This window comes from Struthio camelus, chromosome 5 (assembly GCF_040807025.1).
Source record: "Struthio camelus isolate bStrCam1 chromosome 5, bStrCam1.hap1, whole genome shotgun sequence".
In the NCBI taxonomy this organism is placed as follows: Eukaryota; Metazoa; Chordata; class Aves; order Struthioniformes; family Struthionidae; genus Struthio; species Struthio camelus.
The window spans coordinates 26,323,422-26,344,514 of record NC_090946.1 but is presented as its reverse complement, the minus strand read 5'-3'; the positions used below and the strand labels follow the sequence as shown (position 1 = coordinate 26,344,514).

General features: G+C 41.3%; 1 protein-coding gene across 1 annotated transcript in view; it reads left to right on the top strand.

Moving 5' to 3' along the window:
* The first annotated feature begins 6,260 nt into the window (after positions 1-6,260).
* The window catches only part of SPON1 (spondin 1), a 204,618-nt gene continuing 189,785 nt past the window's right edge, over positions 6,261-21,093 (top strand). Inside the window, exons 1-2 of the mRNA XM_068945201.1 lie at positions 6,261-6,892; positions 13,542-13,648. Of these exons, the coding sequence (XP_068801302.1) occupies positions 6,406-6,892; positions 13,542-13,648 (594 nt within the window). The 5' untranslated portion in view covers positions 6,261-6,405. The remainder of the gene's footprint in view (positions 6,893-13,541; positions 13,649-21,093) is intronic.

Below are 21,093 nucleotides of genomic sequence, written 5' to 3'. Positions count from 1 at the left end.
GTAGCTGGGTTTTTTGCATTCCCCTTGGAAATGAGGTTTATAATGGAAATATCAACAGTCCATGAACTACAGTAGTGCTCAGACAGTCTGAGGCTTAAATACAGCTTTCATCGGATGATATATGAAAGGGAGATGGATCAATCCAGTAAGTTACAGTAACTGTGGACCATTCTATAACTAAAAACTGTGTATTTTCTTTAAAAGGAGAAAGGACTGCTGAATCCAACAGGAGAAGTGGACAAAATAAACTCATAAGAAATAGAGGGAGGTTGGTGGAAAAAGCTTGCTTTGGGAGATGGTTCTGTTTTGCAAAAGCATTGATGTTCTTGAATTGTAATCCCAGTCTGCAAATATGTTAGGGAGTTCGCTGATAGTGTCACCTGATTTTTCTGTTTTATTCTGTTCTTTTTCTTCTGTCGTGGTTCATGGTCAGTGCCAGAAATCCCACAGAATTTTTCCTATTCCCCTTATCATTCTTTATTCCCTCCCCCCCCCCCCCCGAGAAGATGTAATTCTTGTTTTGGTCTTTGTGTTGATAGGATGTATTACTTCACAAAGAGCATCATCTTAACACACTTAAATACCTGTACATATTATAATAGCAATTAAATCTTATGTAGTTAAATCTGTTCTTATCAGAGCTGATTGAAGCTTAAACTGCCTATTACTTACATTACAATAAAAATACTTATAAGAAAAGAGGATTGACTGAATAAGGCATGTAGAGCTTGATGAATATTTTGATAAATGATTTGTCCAGACAGAAGAATCACTTTCTTTGACAGCATTAGTTGTCTTTTATGTTCTCCCTGAAAAAAATGCTTAGCCTGGGAATCTGTCGAAGAAGGACCTTTGCAAAATTGAATTTGAATTAATATTTGCCCTGAATTTTTGTCCTGGCTATGCCAAGAGCTCCTTTCAAATTTCAGAGCTCAACTACTGAGCAAACAGGAGCTGTATCACGAGCCTTAAAGGAAAAAAACGCGAGGTGAACAAGACAAAGCAGTAGCCAACCTAACTAGAGGTGGTAAGCAATTCAAGAACTAAAATATGATCACAAGAAAACGTTGAATAGTAAAGATGCTGAAAAGCCTAATTAAGTTTGATTATTGTTCATTAATGTTTTAGCCAGCTTTGGTCAAGTTAGAGGTGCTGGTGCAAAAGAACTAGCCAACATGTGAAATCAGTGAGAGGTGAAGCTACCAAGGTGCTGAATTTCGGGTTAGGATTAAGGTTTTAAAGTAATACAAATCTCTGCAGATTTATTGCTGTGTGGTTAGCTCTGGAAAGAGCATAGATAAACTTGCTCAGAGTCCTTTACTTTTTTTTTTTTTTTTTTTTTTAAAAAAAAGCTGAACTCCTGCTCTGCAGCCCCAGCCAAGGCGGGGTGAGCAGGGGTGTGGTGGTGGTGGGGCCGCAGCAAGGTGGCAGTGGGGCGCTGGTGTGGTGTGACATGCAGCTTAGGGGGGGCAGCCCAAGCGCCAGCAGAGAGGCCCAGGGCACATGTAACCCTGTGGAAATGGTGGGGGGAGGAGGTCTCCGAGCATGAGGTCTCTAAAGGCAGTAAGTGATGGAATTGGTGAGGAAGGAGGGGAGGTGCAATTTGAGGAGACGTGATCTAGAAATGGATGCTCCAGGTTTGTGGCGCTGAAGTTTCCCTGGGAGTCTATGAAGCCCTGTGTTGGGTCTGGTGATCTGAACTCCGTTTAACTTACTCTTCAAAGGTTTCAGGAATCCCAAAGATAGCTCATGGGACTCATTGTGCGGGATAAAGGGAGAGATTTTTAAGAACACTTACTCCTCAGTATTGGAAGTAATCTTGAGTTTAAATATTCCTGGAAGCCCAGGATCTTTCCTTAGAAAATGCCCTCGAAATAGACTGAATAGGGAAGACAAGTTTCTGTCGACGCTTCATCTCCAAATAGCCATGCAAAAGCAGCCTTGGTTTAAATCCTGCTGTGCCTGTGCTCTTAGGGCAATGAAGAGTTTCTGAGCAGTTTTTGCCTCTATGCTGTTTCAAACATATCTTGTTCAATGGTTTTCTTAATTCAGTTTTTTCCCCAGTAAAGTCCAAAAGAAACCTTAGCATTGTATCTCTTTCTCTGTCTCCCTCCCTTTCTCTCAGCATTGCAGTGTTTCTCTAATAATACGTGTGATGCTACCCTCATTGTGTCAGGAACCACGTATTTCTATAAAATGTATTAGAAATGAAAACTCCCTGTACTGTCAGTGCAAAAAATATGCTTCTGACATGCATGGCTAAACAGGCAAATGTAATTGAGCTCCTGGAAGTTTAATATTGGCAATGTATCGTATTGGCTGACAACGTATAAATGGTGTGCAGACTCCTGCAAACCCTTGCTGCCGTTACTCTTCACCTTTTCAACTCCCAGGAGAAAGGCAGTTGAGAACAGTGCCACAGGGCCATAAGAAATTGGCTTACGTGTCTCCCAAGCCGTTTTCCTTGTCTCATAGGACAACAGATACTTCCAGATCTCATTCTGAACAGTCTTCAAAGACGGCATGGGACTTCAGGATTGTTATTACAAAAATCCTATTCCTATGGTAGACAGAGGGATTTTAGTGACAACAGGATTGTTCTTCTAAGTTAATGGGAAAAATCCCATCTTACATAACAAAAACAATGTGACTACTAGAGGGGAAGAAGGGAACTAGAAATGCACGTTAGACCCATAGCTAGATGTGAAAGTCTAAAATGGAACAGACACATCAAAAAATGCAATTGTCAGGTTCCCAGCTTATCCTCCTCGGCACCAGAGGTTTTACTGTGGACTGGTTTTCAGCATCATTTGATAGTCATCCAATGTACAGTTCCTTTGCCTGAACTGCTGAACTGCAGTAATATCCTCTGTATCCTTTGCCTTGCCAGTGATAAGCAGCTAAGCATTTATCTCATATGGGGAAAAGATCTTCTGGGGACTTTCCCCAACTGCATCTCCTAATTTGGTAGCAGTAGTCAGAATGAACTTACTACAAACTTCCAGTGGTAGTGAACACCTAAATACTGAATAGCTACTGATCTCAGTAAAACTAATGCCTTTCAAGGAAGGAAACTCACTCTAGATCTCGGTCTCAAGAATATGCATCTTAACTGATAGGGCATGCTCACTTTCCCCTCTTTCTTCTCTTTCGTCATTCATTTGATCTTCAGTTAAATTTTAGAAATCTAACACCTCCTTGAGGGACTGAAGATGCTTCCCACAAGGCTTATAGCTTCATGGTTAGAGCAGTTTCTCGGGAAGTGAGAGATGATGCTTTGAACACTTGCAAGCAAGGAATTGAAACCTGTCTTTGACAGACCTAATTGGATACCTTAATCAGCAAGCTCTTGTGTAAAAGAGTAAGCATCGTTCTCACCAGTTGTCTTTGAAAGAGAAGACTAGTCCCTCTGATATTGTTATATATAGTATTATACATTTATTTTAAAGCTGGACTTAAGCTTCCAACTCCTGGGTTTGGGGAGGTGAATCCTGCAGCTGTTAGACAATCAGGTACTTGATGGCCCTGAGATTTAGGACACCTGTCACCCTGATGTTTCACACTGGCTGGTTTTGTTGCTCCTCTGCTCCAAGGGCTGACTCTTCTAAGGTGTCTAATAATTTTTATAATCTGTTTAGATGTTTAACTTGGGCTGTTTTACTTTGAAGACTAGGGGCTTTAAAATCAAGTGTTGCCTAGCAAAACATTGCATTGCACGTGTCTCCTTGCAGATAATTGCAGGCTTCAAGTGATTATTTGAAATCATAGAAGCTGAAGGAGAAGAAGAAAGAAAAGATGTAAAACACCATCTAAATATATCTTCCAGTCAATGCAGGGATATTCTGCAGTATTAGTGCAGTCTTTTAAAATATAATTTTTAAAATGAGCTCCTTCTCAGAAAATGCGGTAAGTAGGAAAGACTGCAAATCTTGTGAAATGTGAAGTTTATTAGGAAAGCCCACTTTAAGGGAGAAAAAAGTTTTCTCCAACTGTTACAGCTCCACCAAATGCAATATTACCCCGGTAATTATTGTCATGTCTAATAGTCGTGGACAACTTTATTCATCTCAGAAAGTGCACAAAGAAAAGCAGCACTGCAGTCTCTAAGATACAAAGCTTTCTCTGTTAAATTTGCCATGGATGGTTGGATTCATCAGTTTGCATGTGTCTTTTGACTGATATATCATGCTGGATGCTTTAGGCAAACACACGCTAATTAGTAGAACAAATAGAAAACCCTAAGGGTGCCCATGCTTAATGACATTGCCCATATTCTAAAATGTCTCTACTACAAATTACTCCTTTCATGGCTGAAGGCAGTGCAAGTTAATTTATCTGTATCAATTGCTGAAGTTGAAGCCTTCACTTTTAACATGACATGCTGTATTTATACCTATCCAGCAGCTTAGCTTTTAAACGAGAGAAAGAAAGTAGAAGAAACATACCAGGCCAATTCAGGGAGGAAAAAAGTAACAGATACAGGATATTTTGTAAGTTTAAAGAGTTAATTGATGCTGATGAATTAATTAACTTGGAATTAGTTTGGCACTATATAAAAACTAAATGATTGCTGAGGAGGGCTCTGTTCAAACTGAGATCCTCCGAGGAGCGCTGAACCCAGGATTCTGCCTCCGAACAAAGAGGGATTGTACCGATGCATGCGCAGTTCCTGCTGTGAACGCTTCAGTCATGTAATTGCTTTTCAGTCAATGTCGGCAAAATAAATGAAAAGTCAAGTATGGAGAATGAGGCAAATTTGCAGGCATTTTATGCCAGTTTTCTTGTCATTTTCATTTGCTTATTGGTTTGCCTTCCTTCACTGATAAATTTAACTGAGGAACCTGGATAAAGTGAACCTTGTTTTCATAGAACAAATGACCTGGACATAGCAGTCAAATGACACCCGATAGTCTAGGATGTTTCTGGGCCATAATCACCTAGTTAGTTATCTAAATGAACATGGGTCTGAGGAAGCGTGCAACTAAATACCCTGTATAACCAAGCCGACTCAAAGAAGCAAACTGAATGTTGTTGCCTTACAGCTGATGGGCCAGGTTGCCCAAATACTGGTGAGTTGGCTGGGAGAGGGGCAGTGAAAGGAGAGGGTGGAGTGGAGGGGGACAGCCTGGCAGACTATGCTGGAAAGTTAGGATTGCCATTTCTGTTGCGTTCAACAGGATGTAAGGAATAGAAAAGCAACTTGTCCTGGCAAGACTACTGTGTAATCTCCCTCTCAGCAGGGGAAGTCGCAGCAGTCATCTTACAAAAGCTCTGACTGCCACTTCTTCAGAAGCGTATGGATGGGCGTTGTTGATAGCTTTGTATTTGCAGAAGAGTAGGATATAGGCAAGTTTACAATAATAAAGCTTTTAGAAAGCAACCTTTCTAGTATAAAAGGTTCATCATCCTCACTGAGACCTTGATGAAGTAACACATTTATTTGTCACGCAACACTAGATTCTTGCTAAATAGCTTCTGGAGGTAAGTTTGGAATCCAAAAATGAGGAGCTGATCCTAGTAAGTCTTTCAGTAGCTACCACAAGGGCTTCAGACTTGCTTGTCATTTCCCACGTTTCCATGTGATTTGTGTCTAAATGTGGTCATATTCACTGGTCTGCTACAGTCTTGTCCCTGTCCTACATCTGGCAGCCTGAGCCTGATATATGACATATTTTTCCGACTTTCCCCTCCACAGCGGAGGGGGTAGAGGGAGGGTAGTGTTTTTGTGCCAAACACTGATGATAGGGACTCGGGGGGCCTATGCTCACTTAATTTCACTCATGTAAACCTCTTTTGTGGGTTTAAGTCATTCAGTGTCACTGTGCCTCTGTTCTTGTGTAAAATGAAAATAATGATACCTGCTTTCTCCTGTAAGCATCCGTATAGTTTTTCCGAATGTCTGAACAGACGTCTTCTGTTCAGTTAGTGGGACTGTGTGCAGGCTGGCTCCTGTGCACGTGTGTGTGTGTATATAGCATGCATCCCTGATGCACACAACTGCAGGTAGATGCAGAGATGGATCTCGTGTTTCTGGCATGTCCACCCTGCATTTCTTTTTTTAAGTGATGCTAGTGAAACTTGCGCCCAGGGGCCCCTGCCTGCTGTTTCTTGCTTTTTGAGCGTTGAGGGAGTGCACGGTTATCTTGGTCCATCTGCACTGAGGTGCTGGATAGTGTTTACAGTGTCTGGCGGTTGGGAGAAAGATGCGCGGGGCGGGGGGATGAGGAGACTCCTTGAGCCTTTCCCTCCCTGCACTAACCGGGGCCCTTGGCAGGAATGCGGGCGATGAGAGTTCCCAGGCTGCCGGCTCGGCCGCTGCCCGCCTGGGCGGCGGCGGGGGCGCCGGGCTCGCCGGCCGCGGCGGGCTGAGCAGAGCAGAGCAGAGCAGGCACCGCCGAGCCGCTCATGGCCCGCGCTGAAACGAAACAGCGCGGCGCTCCGGCGCCTGGGCAAGATCAGGCTTCCCTCCCCCCGCCCCCGCTCTCCCCTCCCTCCCCGCTCTCCCCTCCCTCGCTCCCTCCCTCGCTCGCTCCCTCCCTCCCGCTCCCCGGCAGCCGCCGAGCTGCTCCCTCCGACCTGGCCGTGCCGCCCCGCCGCCGCCGCTCTCCCGGGGCGCGGGCACCGCCGGCCGCCCCGCCGCCCCCGCGGAAAGTTGCGCCGAGCCCGAGGATGGGACTGTCCCTGCGCCCCTTCGCCCTGCGGTTTCTAGCCCTGACTTTCCCCTTGGTGGCCAGGGGTTTTCCTGACGAAACCTTGGAGAAAGCCGCGAAGTCGGAGGGATATTGCAGCCGGATCCTGCGAGCCCAGGGCACGAGGAGGGAAGGATACAATGAGTTTAGCCTCAGGGTGGAAGGCGATCCAGAATTTTACAAGCCCGGGAGCAGTTATCGGGGTAAGTTGGCTGTTCTCTACTTCCAAAAATAATAATAGCGGCCAGAACAAGTGTCAGTGAAACTCTGAAGTGTCTCTCCCCGTCCCCTCTCTGTCCCTTTCGGGGTGTGTGTATATGAATGACACTGTGGGTTGAGGCAGGATAACGCACCCCTACGCATTACTTTACTGGGGATGCTTTCCTGACAAGTGAGAGGGAGTTGGATTGCACAGCATCACTTTACTCCCAAATATTAGCTTGATATCGAGAGGTATTTCCCCTGTCTTTTGTGAATTCTCGCTGCTGGTTGAGTGCCAGCGCAGGATCGTGAGTTGGTGTGGCACAAGACACGCGCTTTTCCTCCTGATCACCTGGCTCTGTGGGATTTCTTCCTACCCCGTTAAATATAGCAGAGTGGATAGCAGCCTTAACATCCAGTGGAAAGGAGAGGAAACTTGGAGTTAATTATTCTTGCCCTGAAATATGAGTGTTGATATAATGAGTTAGCATATGGGCAACCAGTGATGCAGGAGGCTGCCAACTTCCCACGTTTTCTACTTATGTTTATCCCCCATCCCCCCCTTTTTTCTGGGTGAATGAGCAGATGGTTCAAACAGGGAAGAGGCAGAGATGGTGCTCATGACCACTGTAAATAAGAGATGGAGGCATTCATTCTCTGCTGAGCTTTTCACATACAGTCCTTGAAATCTTTCACCTTTCAATATATTTTTCTAGTTAATAGGTAAAGGCAATCTTTAGTCCTTTTTTTTTTTTTTTTTTTTTTTTTGCCTTAGCATGTAATACTTTTTGGAAATAAACCTTCTTGGAACATGCTGTTAACTTTGTATTTCAAAAGTACTTTGGAAAGAAATTGGGTATGGTACATAAAAATGATCATTCCCTTTTATAAGCAAAATTAATGGTGTCTTGGAGAAAACATCCTTTGGGAAAAGAAATTTTGAGAGCTTTTCTTCTAAGTGTTTGTCTTGACCTTTATTAGATTTAGTATGAAGAACAGTGTTTTCTCTTTGAATGAACATGGAAATTCTAGTATGGATGGGGGGGAAAGCATACCTATAATATAATCATTCTCTTAAAGATTTAAAAAAATCTGCTTTTTAATGTGGTGTGAGGAAATATACATTTCCCACAAATAATGTAACTGTTCCAGACATTACAATTAGTACATTGAGTCTGAAAGGCTTCGTGTTGCGTGTCAGTTTGATATATGTTCACGGTAGGATAAAGACGAGTGTAGAGTTCTTTGACAGTGATAAACATGTGAATGTTCTTAAAGTTTCATGAATTATCTCTGAGAGTATCAGGATTTTTCCGTCATCTACCAAAGAAGTTTCTATTAGATGGAAATGTAGTGGAGAAGGAAACTCCCAGATGAATTAGCGGAACTACTTTTGTGGATATATTAGGTTGTGGTATTTAGACCTCAATTAATAAAATAATCCCTTTAGTATATTGTAGCTTCTTAGAAATGAGAAAATTACAGGTAAAAATAAAAAGTTAAAAGGTAGACCAAAATACTTGTCCCAGTTTTTGATTTTTAAGATGAAAGTGTTCAGGTGGCACCTAAGCTTATGTAAATGGTCCTTTAAGGACACTTTCTGAATTGTAGAGAGAACTTAAGTAAATGTTGCCGTAAGGTGCACGTTATCTATAGCAGTAGTTAACACTAATGGCATTACAGAAAGTTTTAAGAGGTCCTTTTCAAAGGAAATTCTGCAGTACAGCTAGAACTGTACTCCTATTTTATATAAAAGGAGAGAAAATCCAGCTAATTAAAAAAAACTGGGATTACAGCAAGTCTTTTTGTGTTTTTTAGTCTCATACAACATTGCAGAAGACTCTCACAACCTCAACTGAGTTGGAGCCAAATATGCCTGTTCCCATAGCCCCTGTTTGATTTAATGCCATCTGGGTCAGTGGCACACTCCCTAGCAGGCTCCTGCAATAAACTAGTTTTTTATGCAAAGTGGATGACACAGGAATTGGATCTACAAATAAAATCAGTACTCCACCAAATTGATGGTGTAGATGCATCCATTTAAGTCTGTGACTTTCTTGATCGTTGGTTGACGTGGCACCCATGCAGGACACCCGAGCTGCGATGACTGGAGGAAATGCTGCAGCACTCCAGTGGCGTGGGAATCAGCAGACACAGTTCACAGCTGCCCTGTGCCTTTGGGAAAGCTTTCATGGCCTTCCTGCAGCTACCAACCTTCAGATCAGCCAGGGGCTGTTTGCCCACAGGGAAAGTTGCTGGGGCATCAGGGCATAGGGAGGTCTTGTCCGCAACCTCACTGGAGCGGTAGGAGAAGAAAATGGCCCTAAGCCCTGACCAATCTCTCTTTGAATGGATATGTACTTCCCCTCCTCCAAGCACTAGCAGAGGTAAAGAAGGACATTTTCTCTTATCTCAGGCATGTAAAAGTGAGGTGGCAGCAGGGTGGAGGAGCCCTCTTCCTTTCCTCCCTAATGTCCAAGAAAGCCGCATTGGCCCCGGGCTTGGGTTTTTCCTGGGGAGGGATTGTGACTGAGCTCTGACATCTGCTTTGGAGATCTCTGTGCCTGCGAGGGGCAGAGCCTCTGCCTGCCTCCTCTCTGCGGCCGCAATACTGTGGCCTCTCCCCTTGTAGGACCGCCAGCCCAGCCCAGCGCAGACAGTGCCAGGCATGTTGCCCCACCGTCCTGGGGTCGGTGTCCCCTTGTAGCTGCTGTTTGACTTAGACCATGACGGGATACTGTTGCTTCTGCTGAAACAACAAAATTTTCATTGCTTTCCAAGGGTGCAGTTCGGACTTAGGCTTAGAAAGTGTTACTGGATAATGACCTGTTGTCAATCTTACCTCCCTTGATCTATAGAGCTAGATAATAATTGCATGAGATTTCTGTGGAAAAATGGAGTAGATTTAGCCTCTTAAAATATGCATAAAACAGTTTTAAAACTTAGTAGTATGTCTATTTCCCATGACAACATGAAATGCAACGTTTCCTCCATAATATCCTGAAATTGCTCTTCTGTTGACTACAGTAAGGATGTGACTAGTATAACCCTGTTAAATACTCCTTCTCTATGGATGCGGTTTCTATTTTTAATGGAGTTTTCACTTGTAAGTTTGTTTACCTTCTCAGTTTTCAAGGACCAGCTCAGTTCGTGTTACACACTTCGTTTGCATTGGTTTGGGGACTTCCCTTCTAGCTCATGTTGAATCTTTCCATTTCTTCCTTCCTGAAAACACACAAACATCCTTTTCTATAATACATAAAGAAACCATCCTTCTGTCCGTATTTTAGTACCTCTCGCATTTCAGATATTAGCGGTAGACTAGATAATTAAAGTGCATTTGTTGATACTTGTGCAATGTCTAACGTAGGATGTGGTGTCACGTAGAACATGGAAAGTCAGATTTCTGGCCTGAAACCAAACAGCAATTGCTCTGATCATCCCAGCTGTAGCTGGGGCCACTGGGAAGGAGGAGAGCACACTGAGTGTGTGTGAGAAAGCGCATCTTGTAAGGTAATTGGAGATTTGCCAGGGGCGATGCAAACACAAAAGTAACTGTTGAGGAGTAATCTTCCTTTTCAAGTAAAATCTTTAACTTTGTTTGAGACTTGCACTGAGATTTCACTGGTCTTTACTGGAAGTTCACATTATTCAATGAACAGTAATTAATGCGAACATTGTGTGACTAGTACTCAGCTGTTCTTTAAAATGGCACAAACAGAGCTTAGTCCAAGAAAGAGAACTTTCTACTCTCACGCAACAAGAAGCTGCTATCTCTTGTGAAAATCCAGAGGTAATGTGGCAGTTCCCCGCTCCGCGTGGACCCCGAGCCTCCTGGTTCTGTATAGAAAAAAAACAGTTTAGTGCCAGTAACTACAGAACCATCCCCATAACAAGGCGCTTTGTTTATATGGTTTTCAAACAACAAGTTGCACTGCAAAGTTATCGTAGCACACTGGCTAGGGCAGAGAATCGACGGAAGTATTTTCAGCTCGAGCGTTAGCATTTGTTCTGGCCCAGCTCAGGGGTGACCAAAGTGTCCTTGAGCTGAGGCTGCGCAGACACTTGAACGCAGCCTGGGTCCCCGCTGCTGCTGGGAGCTGCCGCCCTGCCTTCCCCTCCCTGGGGTCGCCGTGTCCCCGCTGCCGGCTGCTCCTGGCACGAGTGTCCCCGAGGCTGTGCCGGGAATCCGCCCCGGGAAGGGACCTCTCCCCACTTGGTTTTTTGGTCTGTTTCACTTTTCAGCTGGATCTGCTCCCTAGTTCAGCTGACAGCGCAGCTGTGTGTGCGCTGCTCTGTAGGAGCTGCGCGAGGGGGAGGGCTGGCTCGCTCACTTTGGTGGAAGTAGGGATTTATTCTGGGTTAAGGCGACTCTGTAACCACAGCATGAGTATTGCTAACCTCAGACATTCAAAAACTATGAGTCAGCCGTTGGAATTCTCCTCTTCTCTTTTTGCTGATTAATTTTTTAGCATTTCAGACATCCTCTGTTTAGTAGGTAGGTGTTTTGTTTAGGATTTTTAAACTGCTTTAGTTTGATCCATAAATTTGCGAGGAAAATAAGGAAACCTGTTGAGTCAATTCACAGCTGGATTTTTCTGCTTGCATCAACATTTAAGAATTCCTGGTGTAACCTTTTATTCATAGTGATTCAGAGTTTTCAATTACGTATAATATATGGAAAAAATTGCTGCCTGTTCAAGACTTTTATGGGAATTAGCTTCTAGGAACCAGTCTTCAAGGGAGTGTAAGGAGTTCATCCCCATTGAGTTCATCAGTGCTGTTCTCAGTTGCCGCCACTGAGCGGCTGGCCATGGATTTTTATTTAGATAGAGCTGCAGAAGTTTGCAAAATTGGGCTAATAAATAACAGGGAGATAATGAACTAATAAATTGGAGCAATACTTGAAAATTAATTAGGAATTTTAATCCTATTATGCTGCTACTCAGTTTATGTACATAAATATGAAAAATTATTTCTCCCCAAAAATGAGGTTTGACTTCATAACAAGGTTCCATGAAGTGAATAGAAAAGTCTGCTGAAAATCATGATAGTTGTGGGACTTGCTAGTATGCCTGTCAATACCCTATATTTGTTCAGGTGTTGGCAAATAACGTTAACTCCCCTTGGTATAAACAGGGCACTTTCATTTCATTTTTTAATCTTTTGCGTACCTCTCCAATCCTCCTCTCTTCATGAGCAGTTGGAAGAATTCACATGTATTCACACACACGCCATGTTTTCCAGACCCAAATATAGCTACATAGTGTTAGAAATTGTCAAACATCCTATTTTTTTTTTTTGCACTATTGAATTTCTAGATCAAAGAGATCTCCATATGTTCCGAATGAACTCTGAGCACGTTCTAAAAGCCGTACTTTTTAAGGGCTATCTGTCACTTCTAGTAATGCGTTTCAACCCTTCATTGCCCATTTGTTGAGAGGGAGTCTCTTGTGAATACTCGTCTGTGAAGCAGCATTGCTAGCTGCAGTTTGCTCACTAAAGCTCCGGGTGGTCTTTGGGTTTTTTGTGCCATTCAGAGTTGGAGGGTGTGTCAATACAGTGTACTACAAGCCACGGAGTCTGCATCATACTTGAAGTAAAAGCCGCTTTACGGTATTAGTCCAGTTTTCTGGCTGATCTATTCAGAAAGAAATATTTTTCCCTGAAATTTAACTCTGTTTCAGACTAGGGTTCCTATAAGGTATTGAAAAAGTTAGGGAATTTTACAGTTACTGAACTAAATCCGGCCTCAAGACACTGCCCCATTCAGCCTCTCTGACAGCCCCAAAAAACAGCCACAGCTGACGTATAACTCAAGTGCTGCTGATGTGATGGTGTGTAGGAACTACAGGGATGATGGCAAATAGCAACATCATACCAAAGTCTCTTGCGTTATCTGAAAATTAGTGACACAATCCTGATGCTGGGAATAGTCAAACTGAATTAGTAAATATTGCGTTATTCTCTGTTGGCGGATCCAGTCACTGAAGCCTTCACGGAAAGGACTGAAGTGAGAAGGGTTTTTTTGCTGGTGTGATGATTGGCACATGTGGCTGATGTGTGATTTGGCAGTCACAGCTGACAGCACAATTTCAGAGGACAACTTTAGCCACAAGTTAAACTGTGTCCAGTTCTGCCCTGAGGTTGAGAGAGTGGAATGATGATTTCAGAGCTACCGTCTCCATCAGCCGGGGTGCCATGTTGAGTGTAGCTCAGCTGGAGCAGATAACACAGGAATCTCGCTTTACAGCTCTAGAAGCTTTCTATGTGCTACTGGCTAGATCCTAGTCTGTGCCCAGACTGGGGCCAAAACTGAAGCCAAATGTTTCGAGAGATACTCCTTCATGTCAAAAATCCCTGTAGAGCTGAGCAGATTAGCAGTCTACTTAAAAGATACAACAACAACAACAGTTAGGTGAAAATAGCTGAGATATTTCACATTAAAACTCTACTAATGCTCTTCAGTCTATGTGGAAACTTGAGCTGAACTTTTTTATATTCTGGCTGGCCCTAATCCATGTTGTTAGCACTCTAGCTTTTGTTGATACCAATTCAGAACACGCATTTCAAACTGAACCGTGAAATGATACGCGCATGGCTGATTTCACAATTAATACTACGTTTCCTTTACTTATTTATTTATTTCAGTGACACTTTCCGCTGCCACTCCTGCTTACTTTCGAGGATTCACATTGATTGCCCTCAAGGAGGGTAAAGAAGGTGACAAAGAAGAAGACCATGCAGGAATGTTTCAGGTGAGAGACCTTTACCTGAACTGTATCTCCAGGACTTTACCTTACTACATGCTTTGCCCAAAGGGAGCCATTATTTGCAGAGGAGAATGCAGAACATGCTTAAGTAAGCATAAATATTTGTGGACGTTGGCATGATATGAGAGCAGCATAATACATTTTATATTCTGTGCAACCTCTTCAAGAGGTCAAAGCGTTTGTGTCTTGACTTCAACTCATCTTCCCCCATTTTTGCACTTAAATGTGTGCATAAATGATTTGCTGAATGAGAGCCTAGGACACCTGAATTTCTGTTAGACAAAGCTAATATGAGAGTAGTTTTATCCAAATCTTTTACTTTTTCAATTGCATTTCTTTGTCTAGATATTTTTGTCCATTCCAATGTAGATTACATTTCTGAGAAGTGTGCTTGTCACGACTGTAATGACTATTTTATCAGTCATAAATTAGATTCTGCTCTCTCAAAAATGTTCAGCGTTACTTTACTTAACGAACGAATTCGGTGGGATGAAAAGCTGTTTGTTGTAATACAAAGGATCAGAATTCAGAGCTATGATTCACAAAACAGTATTTTCAGCTATTTCAAGATCACATTGCTGAAAGAATTCTGGACAAAACTGAGAATGCACATCATATTTATGAAAGTGGATAGAAATTACATGGGTTTGTTGGCCAGGATTCTCATATGAGGTACTGTTTTTTCTAGCTGTTTGACTTTGCAAACTTAGAAATACTAGTTATGATATTAATTACAATTTATAGGATGGGTAATATTATTGAGGGTGCTAACTTTAATAATGATTTATAGAGGAAAGATTTCACTTACCACTAGGAATCACCCCCATGTTTTCAAGAGAAGTATTGGAAGATTTTAATTTTGATGAGCTACATGGGGGCGGAAATCGGTCTAATCCCAGCCATCTCTTCTTAAAATGTCTTTTGTTGTTAGTGTATAGTAAACATGGTAAGCCAACTCGATCTATTTTTGTCCTGTTTTCCTGTCTAGTCTATTTAGAGACTTCTTATTATTTTCATGCAATTTATAAGAAAATAGAGAATAAGTATATAGATATAGAATATCGTAATATATAAGATAACTTACTTGTTGCTGGAATATTCCACTTTCCCTAAAATGAAATGTTTTCCTAATACTATTTGGGAAAAAAATCTTTGAAATGGACAGTATAAAAGGGAAAAAAACCCACCCTCAAACCCCAACATGAAAGCATCAGATAATGTTAAGGAGTAGAAATGTTGTGCTTCATCAATTTTAAAAGATATCTGTTACCATTCATTTCTGTATTTCAGTTGTTAACGTCTCTGTCTCTATGGTTAATGGGAAAAATTTGGCATGAGGTTTGCCTTTATGGCCAGATGCATGTCTAACTCATAATAAAGTGAGAAACTCGCTAAGCTTTGCCGAAGGAATTTTAAAATCAGCAGAGAGTGGGAGGCAAATGGAAATTCTAAATAGACTTTAAAAAAAAAAAAAAAAAGCCTAATGGACCTCAGTGGAGGGAAGATTGTTTAATTAGCTTTATTGTATGGATTGCAATCTGATATCAGTTTTTTAATTGGCTGATGAGAGAGTCAGGTTTTATGCATAACTGAATTTGTATTTTTGTGGCACAAACAGTACTCGTTGTGCTCTTTCCACATTAGCACAATTAACAGATGTTCGTTCAGATATTGCCTGCCAGTGCTACCTGTATTTATACAAGATTTAGCATTCTTATTTAAGTATCTGATGATTACTTATGCTGATGAATACTGATACCTCTTGAATCACGAGTAGGTACTAGGAACTAGAGGAGCAAAAAATCTTTAGCGCAAAGATGTGTACTGTGTTTGCATTACAATGTGAAGATGCTAATGGCGTCAGAACAGCTTTGCAGAAAAAGGAAAAACAGTTTATAGTCATTGCGTGACATTTATATATTTCCTGTACTCGAATGGAAAATACATTATTCGATATATTAGTTAATGGAATAGAGCTCAGCAAAAATTGCTAAATAATGGCAAAAGACTAGATGCTACTTCAGGACTACTGGCATAGACCTCTGCCTCCCGGAGGAGACACGTTTGCTGTTCAAATCATAGCCAAAGCGAAGCAATACATCTGAATGCAATGCACAGAGCCAAAAATTTCATTCATATTAGCAAGACTTTTTATAACCAGAAAAGAAGGAAATAAATATTGACAAAATAACTCACATATGCTCCCCCCCCCCCCCCCCCGTGCACTAAATATAAAACACCTATTTTTAATCCTGTGAGGGCCACTTTCAGAATTATGACATACGGCTTGCGTTGATGTTCCTGAGGAGACCCTGCATGGATGTTCTGTGCTCAGGCGAAGATCCCGCTGCAGTCATGGGCTCTGGTTTACATAGTTGTTGAGCATTGGAGCGATCGATCAGTGCAATGCCTCAAAATACCTTAGGGAAGCATGTACTAGAGTAGCAGGGTGTTAAGGACTAGACTAGAATCTTGGTGGCTGCTACAAAGCTCCTGGCACACTTGGGCAGAGGGGGTTTTCTTTCCTGGGGTGGGTCACACTGCAGCAGGCTGAGTTCTGCAGCCCTTTGCAAAGGGCGAACACACGGAAACTGGCTGCCAGGAGTTTGCCCGGCAGGGGCTGTGCGTTGCCTTTCCCAACTTCCTTGTGGCTCGTTTGTTCTTGTCTGACTCTGTAACAGTCAGCAGATATGGTCATTAAGCATTAATCATTAAGCTGCAGGGATTTGTTCTTATAAATTAGCATAGCTGTTAAAATTCTTGGTTGGACAGGTGTTTTCTCCTGTACTCTTTAGGTTACCTTTATGTTTGCCCTAAAGTAGAGACCCTTACAGGAGTGTAGGTTGTTCTGCAGTATTCTAAACCTGTTTTTCACTGAGAAGGCTGAGACCTTAAAATCTGATTTTACTGTCATTTCTTTCTCTAATGTAGCCAAACTTCTACTGCTTTGTCCTCATAAGCACGCTTAGGGTGCAATTTGGCTTCAAAACAAACCACATCGTCTCCCACAAACACACAAGCGTACGTTGAATAGCTAAATTGAATATAGTTGAGGAGTTAAAGATGCCCAATTCATTCACAGAAGTTTGGGGATGTAACATGGCTCTTATGCCCGTGGTAGTTGTACAACCCAGTGCGGTGCAGCATTGTGAAAGCTTGGGATAGTATGTCCCATTGGCCTCTTTATATAAGTCATTCCCAACTGTTGTCATGCTGCATCAGACTGCTGATCTCTCTGTTTTGTAATGTTTAGCAACAGTCTGCAAATTGTTTGACGGCAGTTTAAAGGCAAATTATACTCGAGGGCAACAATCAAGCGCTGATTGACTATAGAACAGAATCTGTACAGGCCGCTTTAATCAACATGCGTACAAAGTGTAGTAGATTTAGTTTAGTAAATAATGTAAAATAGCAGAAATTTAGTGCAGAACTTCATCTCATCTGTCCTGCTCTGAGGAGTAATAAATATTTCAGGAAAATTCTTGATGGATATTTTTTGGCTCTGTTCTTAAGTCTTCCATTAAAAAAAAATACATAGTATATCCAGGTGGCCTATTCAAATACTTCAATATATTATACTTTGTAGAAAGTTTAAAGAAAAACTTAGAACTTTCCTGAAAGTCTAGACTGAGTCTTTGCTAACACTTTTCATTCGATCTCTTATGAGACAATTCTCCTAAACTAACAATTTTTTAATATCTCTTATAAGATAGTTATTCTGATATTTCCTTTATTCCTTCTCCCATTCCCCTGTATCTTATTAAAACTATTGTCTTCTCATTGTAGGTCTTCTTTAGTGTTGCCATTTCTGTAGACAAGCTGAGAGTCCAGTCTTATTTATATTGCCTGGAACTGTGCACAGTAGTCAACCTGAGCCTGTCCGCATAGAATCATATAGAATTCAAAGACTGAAATTCTTTATAATACCATAATTGCTTCCATTGTTGTCAATGCAGTATTCTCTAAGGGTATGAGACTTTATTACAGCAGCATCCCAGCAGCATCCCAGTATTTGTGTGGTCCATGATAAAGAGCTAGTTCTTTTCTTGCACGTACTGCTGCCTCGTTTTGTGTCTGTGCGTTTTATTCTAAGTGTGGAGCTGTGAATTTGTCTTACTGAATTTCACCTTGACTGTGCTTTCAATTTATTAAGAAAACTTGGAGTTACAGTCCTGTCTTTCAAAGTGCTCACTATTCCTCACAAATTAGCGTTATTTGTGGACTTCCGAAGTACTTGTTTCTTTAATATAACAATTAAACAGCCGAAGTATAATATTGTGTGCAAATGTGACCTATTTTTCTCATATATTTTGGTAAACTGAGTCGTAAAGACTCAAATGAGACACTGCTCTGTCTCACTTTGGCATCATCAGCCTTTAGGTTCTTGCATCATACCCGCTGTTTTTGAGATAGCTTACTCCTGAATGCTTTCATCACGGTAGTGTTCGTGAAGGTGTCCTTTTGCGCTGCTGACAGGAAATTAAGTAGACTTGACTTTCTTTGCTCTAGAGTGAATCAGGAAATTCTTAGTTTCTCACTGAACTCACCACTCACTAGTGTAAAGCCAATGTAAGAGCATAAGCAAGAACAGTATTTGACAGAGTGAAGCTTTCATTAAAAATACGGCCTTTGTAAAAGCTAGGGGTATATGATAAAGAAGAAAACATTTAAAGAAACTTGGAGTGGTAGTGGATAAGTAAGGAAAGTGGTCCTTTATTCCGAGTCCTCCTTCTCTAGGTTTACACTGAATCAGTAGTCCCGAACATTGCTTTTGTTTTCAAAGACATGCTGACTTGTGATCATTTACAGTTTTTTGATGCTGTTTAGCTGCCTCGTGCACTTACCAAAGCTTTTAGAAAGGCAGCTCCTCAATTGCTGTGTTCTGGCATAGCATGAGAATTGTAAGACTTTTCAAAGTACTTGACATGCTTCATTTTGCAAGTAGCAGTCTTAAAAGGCTTCTAGCAATGTCTCCTGATTTATCAGTTCTTGTATTTATGTGCCAGGTTTGTTCATTTCTAAAATACATAAAAGACGGTGATTTCTTATTTTTTATTTTAGTATTAAAATTAAGCTATAATTATGATGTTGCACTTGACCATTTGCAGTTTTTTAACCTTATATGGCAATGTGAGTACACTAGGCTACTAGTAAATGACTTATCCTGAGATATATAAAGTGATGCAGTTTTGTTTAACAAATGCGTTCAGAACTTCACTAGTATTTTGCTCATATTTGCGTGCTATGCACTTACTTTCCTAGCATCTTATGACAGAAACAGAGGCTGTCATCTTATAAGCATATGGAAGTAATACGTTTTTCCTTCTTTTTGATGTAAAATGTTCAGTTGTCCAAAGGCTTGCAAATCCTGTGGGATGAATTTCCAGTTCATAGTAAAAGCATATAGTGTAGGTTTCTTAGTAAAGCTTCCTCACATGCTGGTGAATGAAGGCATAGTATTCCTATCTAATTAGAATTCTGAATTTTAAAAATTCTTAAGAATTTTCTTGAAGGAGGGCTGAGACATTAGAAATGGGAAATGTGATCTCCAAGTGACATACAAATTGGGAGGAGGAGGAAGGAGAAGAATGGACAAGGTATTTTTATTTACTTGTGACTTTAAAACTGGTAACTCTGTGGCCACCACACATGTGCCTAGTTTACATTTATCACACAGAAAAGAGCCCAAACCGCTGTGAATTGGCTTCAAAGACAGACAGATGCAGTACCAAAAAAAGGGGGGTGGAGGCAGAGAGTTTGCAGTTGCATCCAAACCCCTAAATGAAAATTCTCTTTCTGAAGTTTTGATCAGCGGTTTTACAGTCAGCAGGAGATAAATGGATCTGAAACAGCTGTACACAGTCATTAAATTCATGATCCAACACCTTAATTAAAAAAGTGTGTTAAACATAAGAGGATGAGGAGATGCCAGGTATATGATTTGGAGACTGAGAAGGCAGAGATGAATTCAGAGTCTGTAATTTAAATGCTATGTTTGTCTCCTGGTCTTTTTCATTTACAAGAGTATTCCTGAATTTCTGCTAAAGTACAGTCTCTCCTTAAAATTATTAAACAAAAGTCACTGGGTATATTATTCTAGACAGAACAGAGAATTTTATGCAGTAGTATGTGCTTTAGTTCACCTTTTCTTTAGGGTGGAATTGAGTGCCCTTGATGAAAATCTTCAGGCGTTTGCTAGAACTCTTTGACTTCCATTTCACAATGCTCAGGGCATCAGTTGATGCTCAGCTTCTAAAAATGAGGTAATACAAAGTGGTATCTTGCCGCAGCTGGTTCTGCTGTTTATTGGAAAACGTGAACATTCTGAATGAGGCTAAATACAAAAATCTCGGTGACACTAGAGGATCCGTAACCTGATCTATGTAGGGTCAAATTGCTGGTTAAAATAGTCTCAAGAGGTAATTAGGTGTTGCTTTGGACAATAAAAGAGAGGAACCATGTAAAATAAGTGTGATGAGTACCAGGAACTTGCAGAAGAGGAACAGCTCCGTGGCTGTGATTATTTGCTGCTGAGGAGGCTGTAGAAGAAGTCAGCTAATTTCCAGCCATGCAGGGGTTTTTTGACCCTTCCTTTCCATTTATTTTGTTTGTTCAGATTTGGGTTACGAGAGAGGCAAAAAACTTTATATTATAACAGCTTCTGTTTTTTTGCATGTAATAATTGCAGACTTTTTACACCCTGGGAAACTCCCTCAGCTGATTAGGTACATAATTGCTGACTTTTGAAATTAATTATTGAAACTGCAAACCAGTTGAAATAAGAAAATATGAGAAATTGCTGAACAGTGCTTCATTAGGTAGTGGATGTTTGAAGTACTAACTAAAACATTTATCAAGAGGGGAAAAAGTATTACATGTACTTACTTGCAACATAACATAGTTCACCACTGAATGAAACTGGATTACTAATTCTTATTCTAGAGTCTTGCTTCTGTTTATACCTTGCTTATTTCAACGCTGCAAGTTTTCACATGGTTTCCCAGTTTAAGGGAAAGAAAGCTAAGAAGCTTTCTCTGAAAGCCTTTTCGATTTGATGTGGCCCAGACTTTTCCACTGTGTGAGGTGGGAGGATGAAAGATAATGAGCATGAGGTAAAACAAGACTGGTTAGGACTGGGTATAAGAAAACACTTTCCCTGTGAGGACAGTCAGGCTGCAACAGGTTGCCGAGAGAGGTCGTGCAGTCTTTAGCCTTGGAGATTTTCAAGACTTGCCTGGCTAAAGCCATGAGCGACCTCGTTTGAACTCACAGCTGACCCTGTTGCGGGCAGGAGATTGGACTAAAGGCCTCCTGAGATCTCTTCTAATGTGAATTATCTTATGATCATACGATCTGAAAGTGTAATAGAAAGTCTAAACATGACACAAGTATTTGTATTTTTAGTAATATATTTTTATAATTGGAATTAT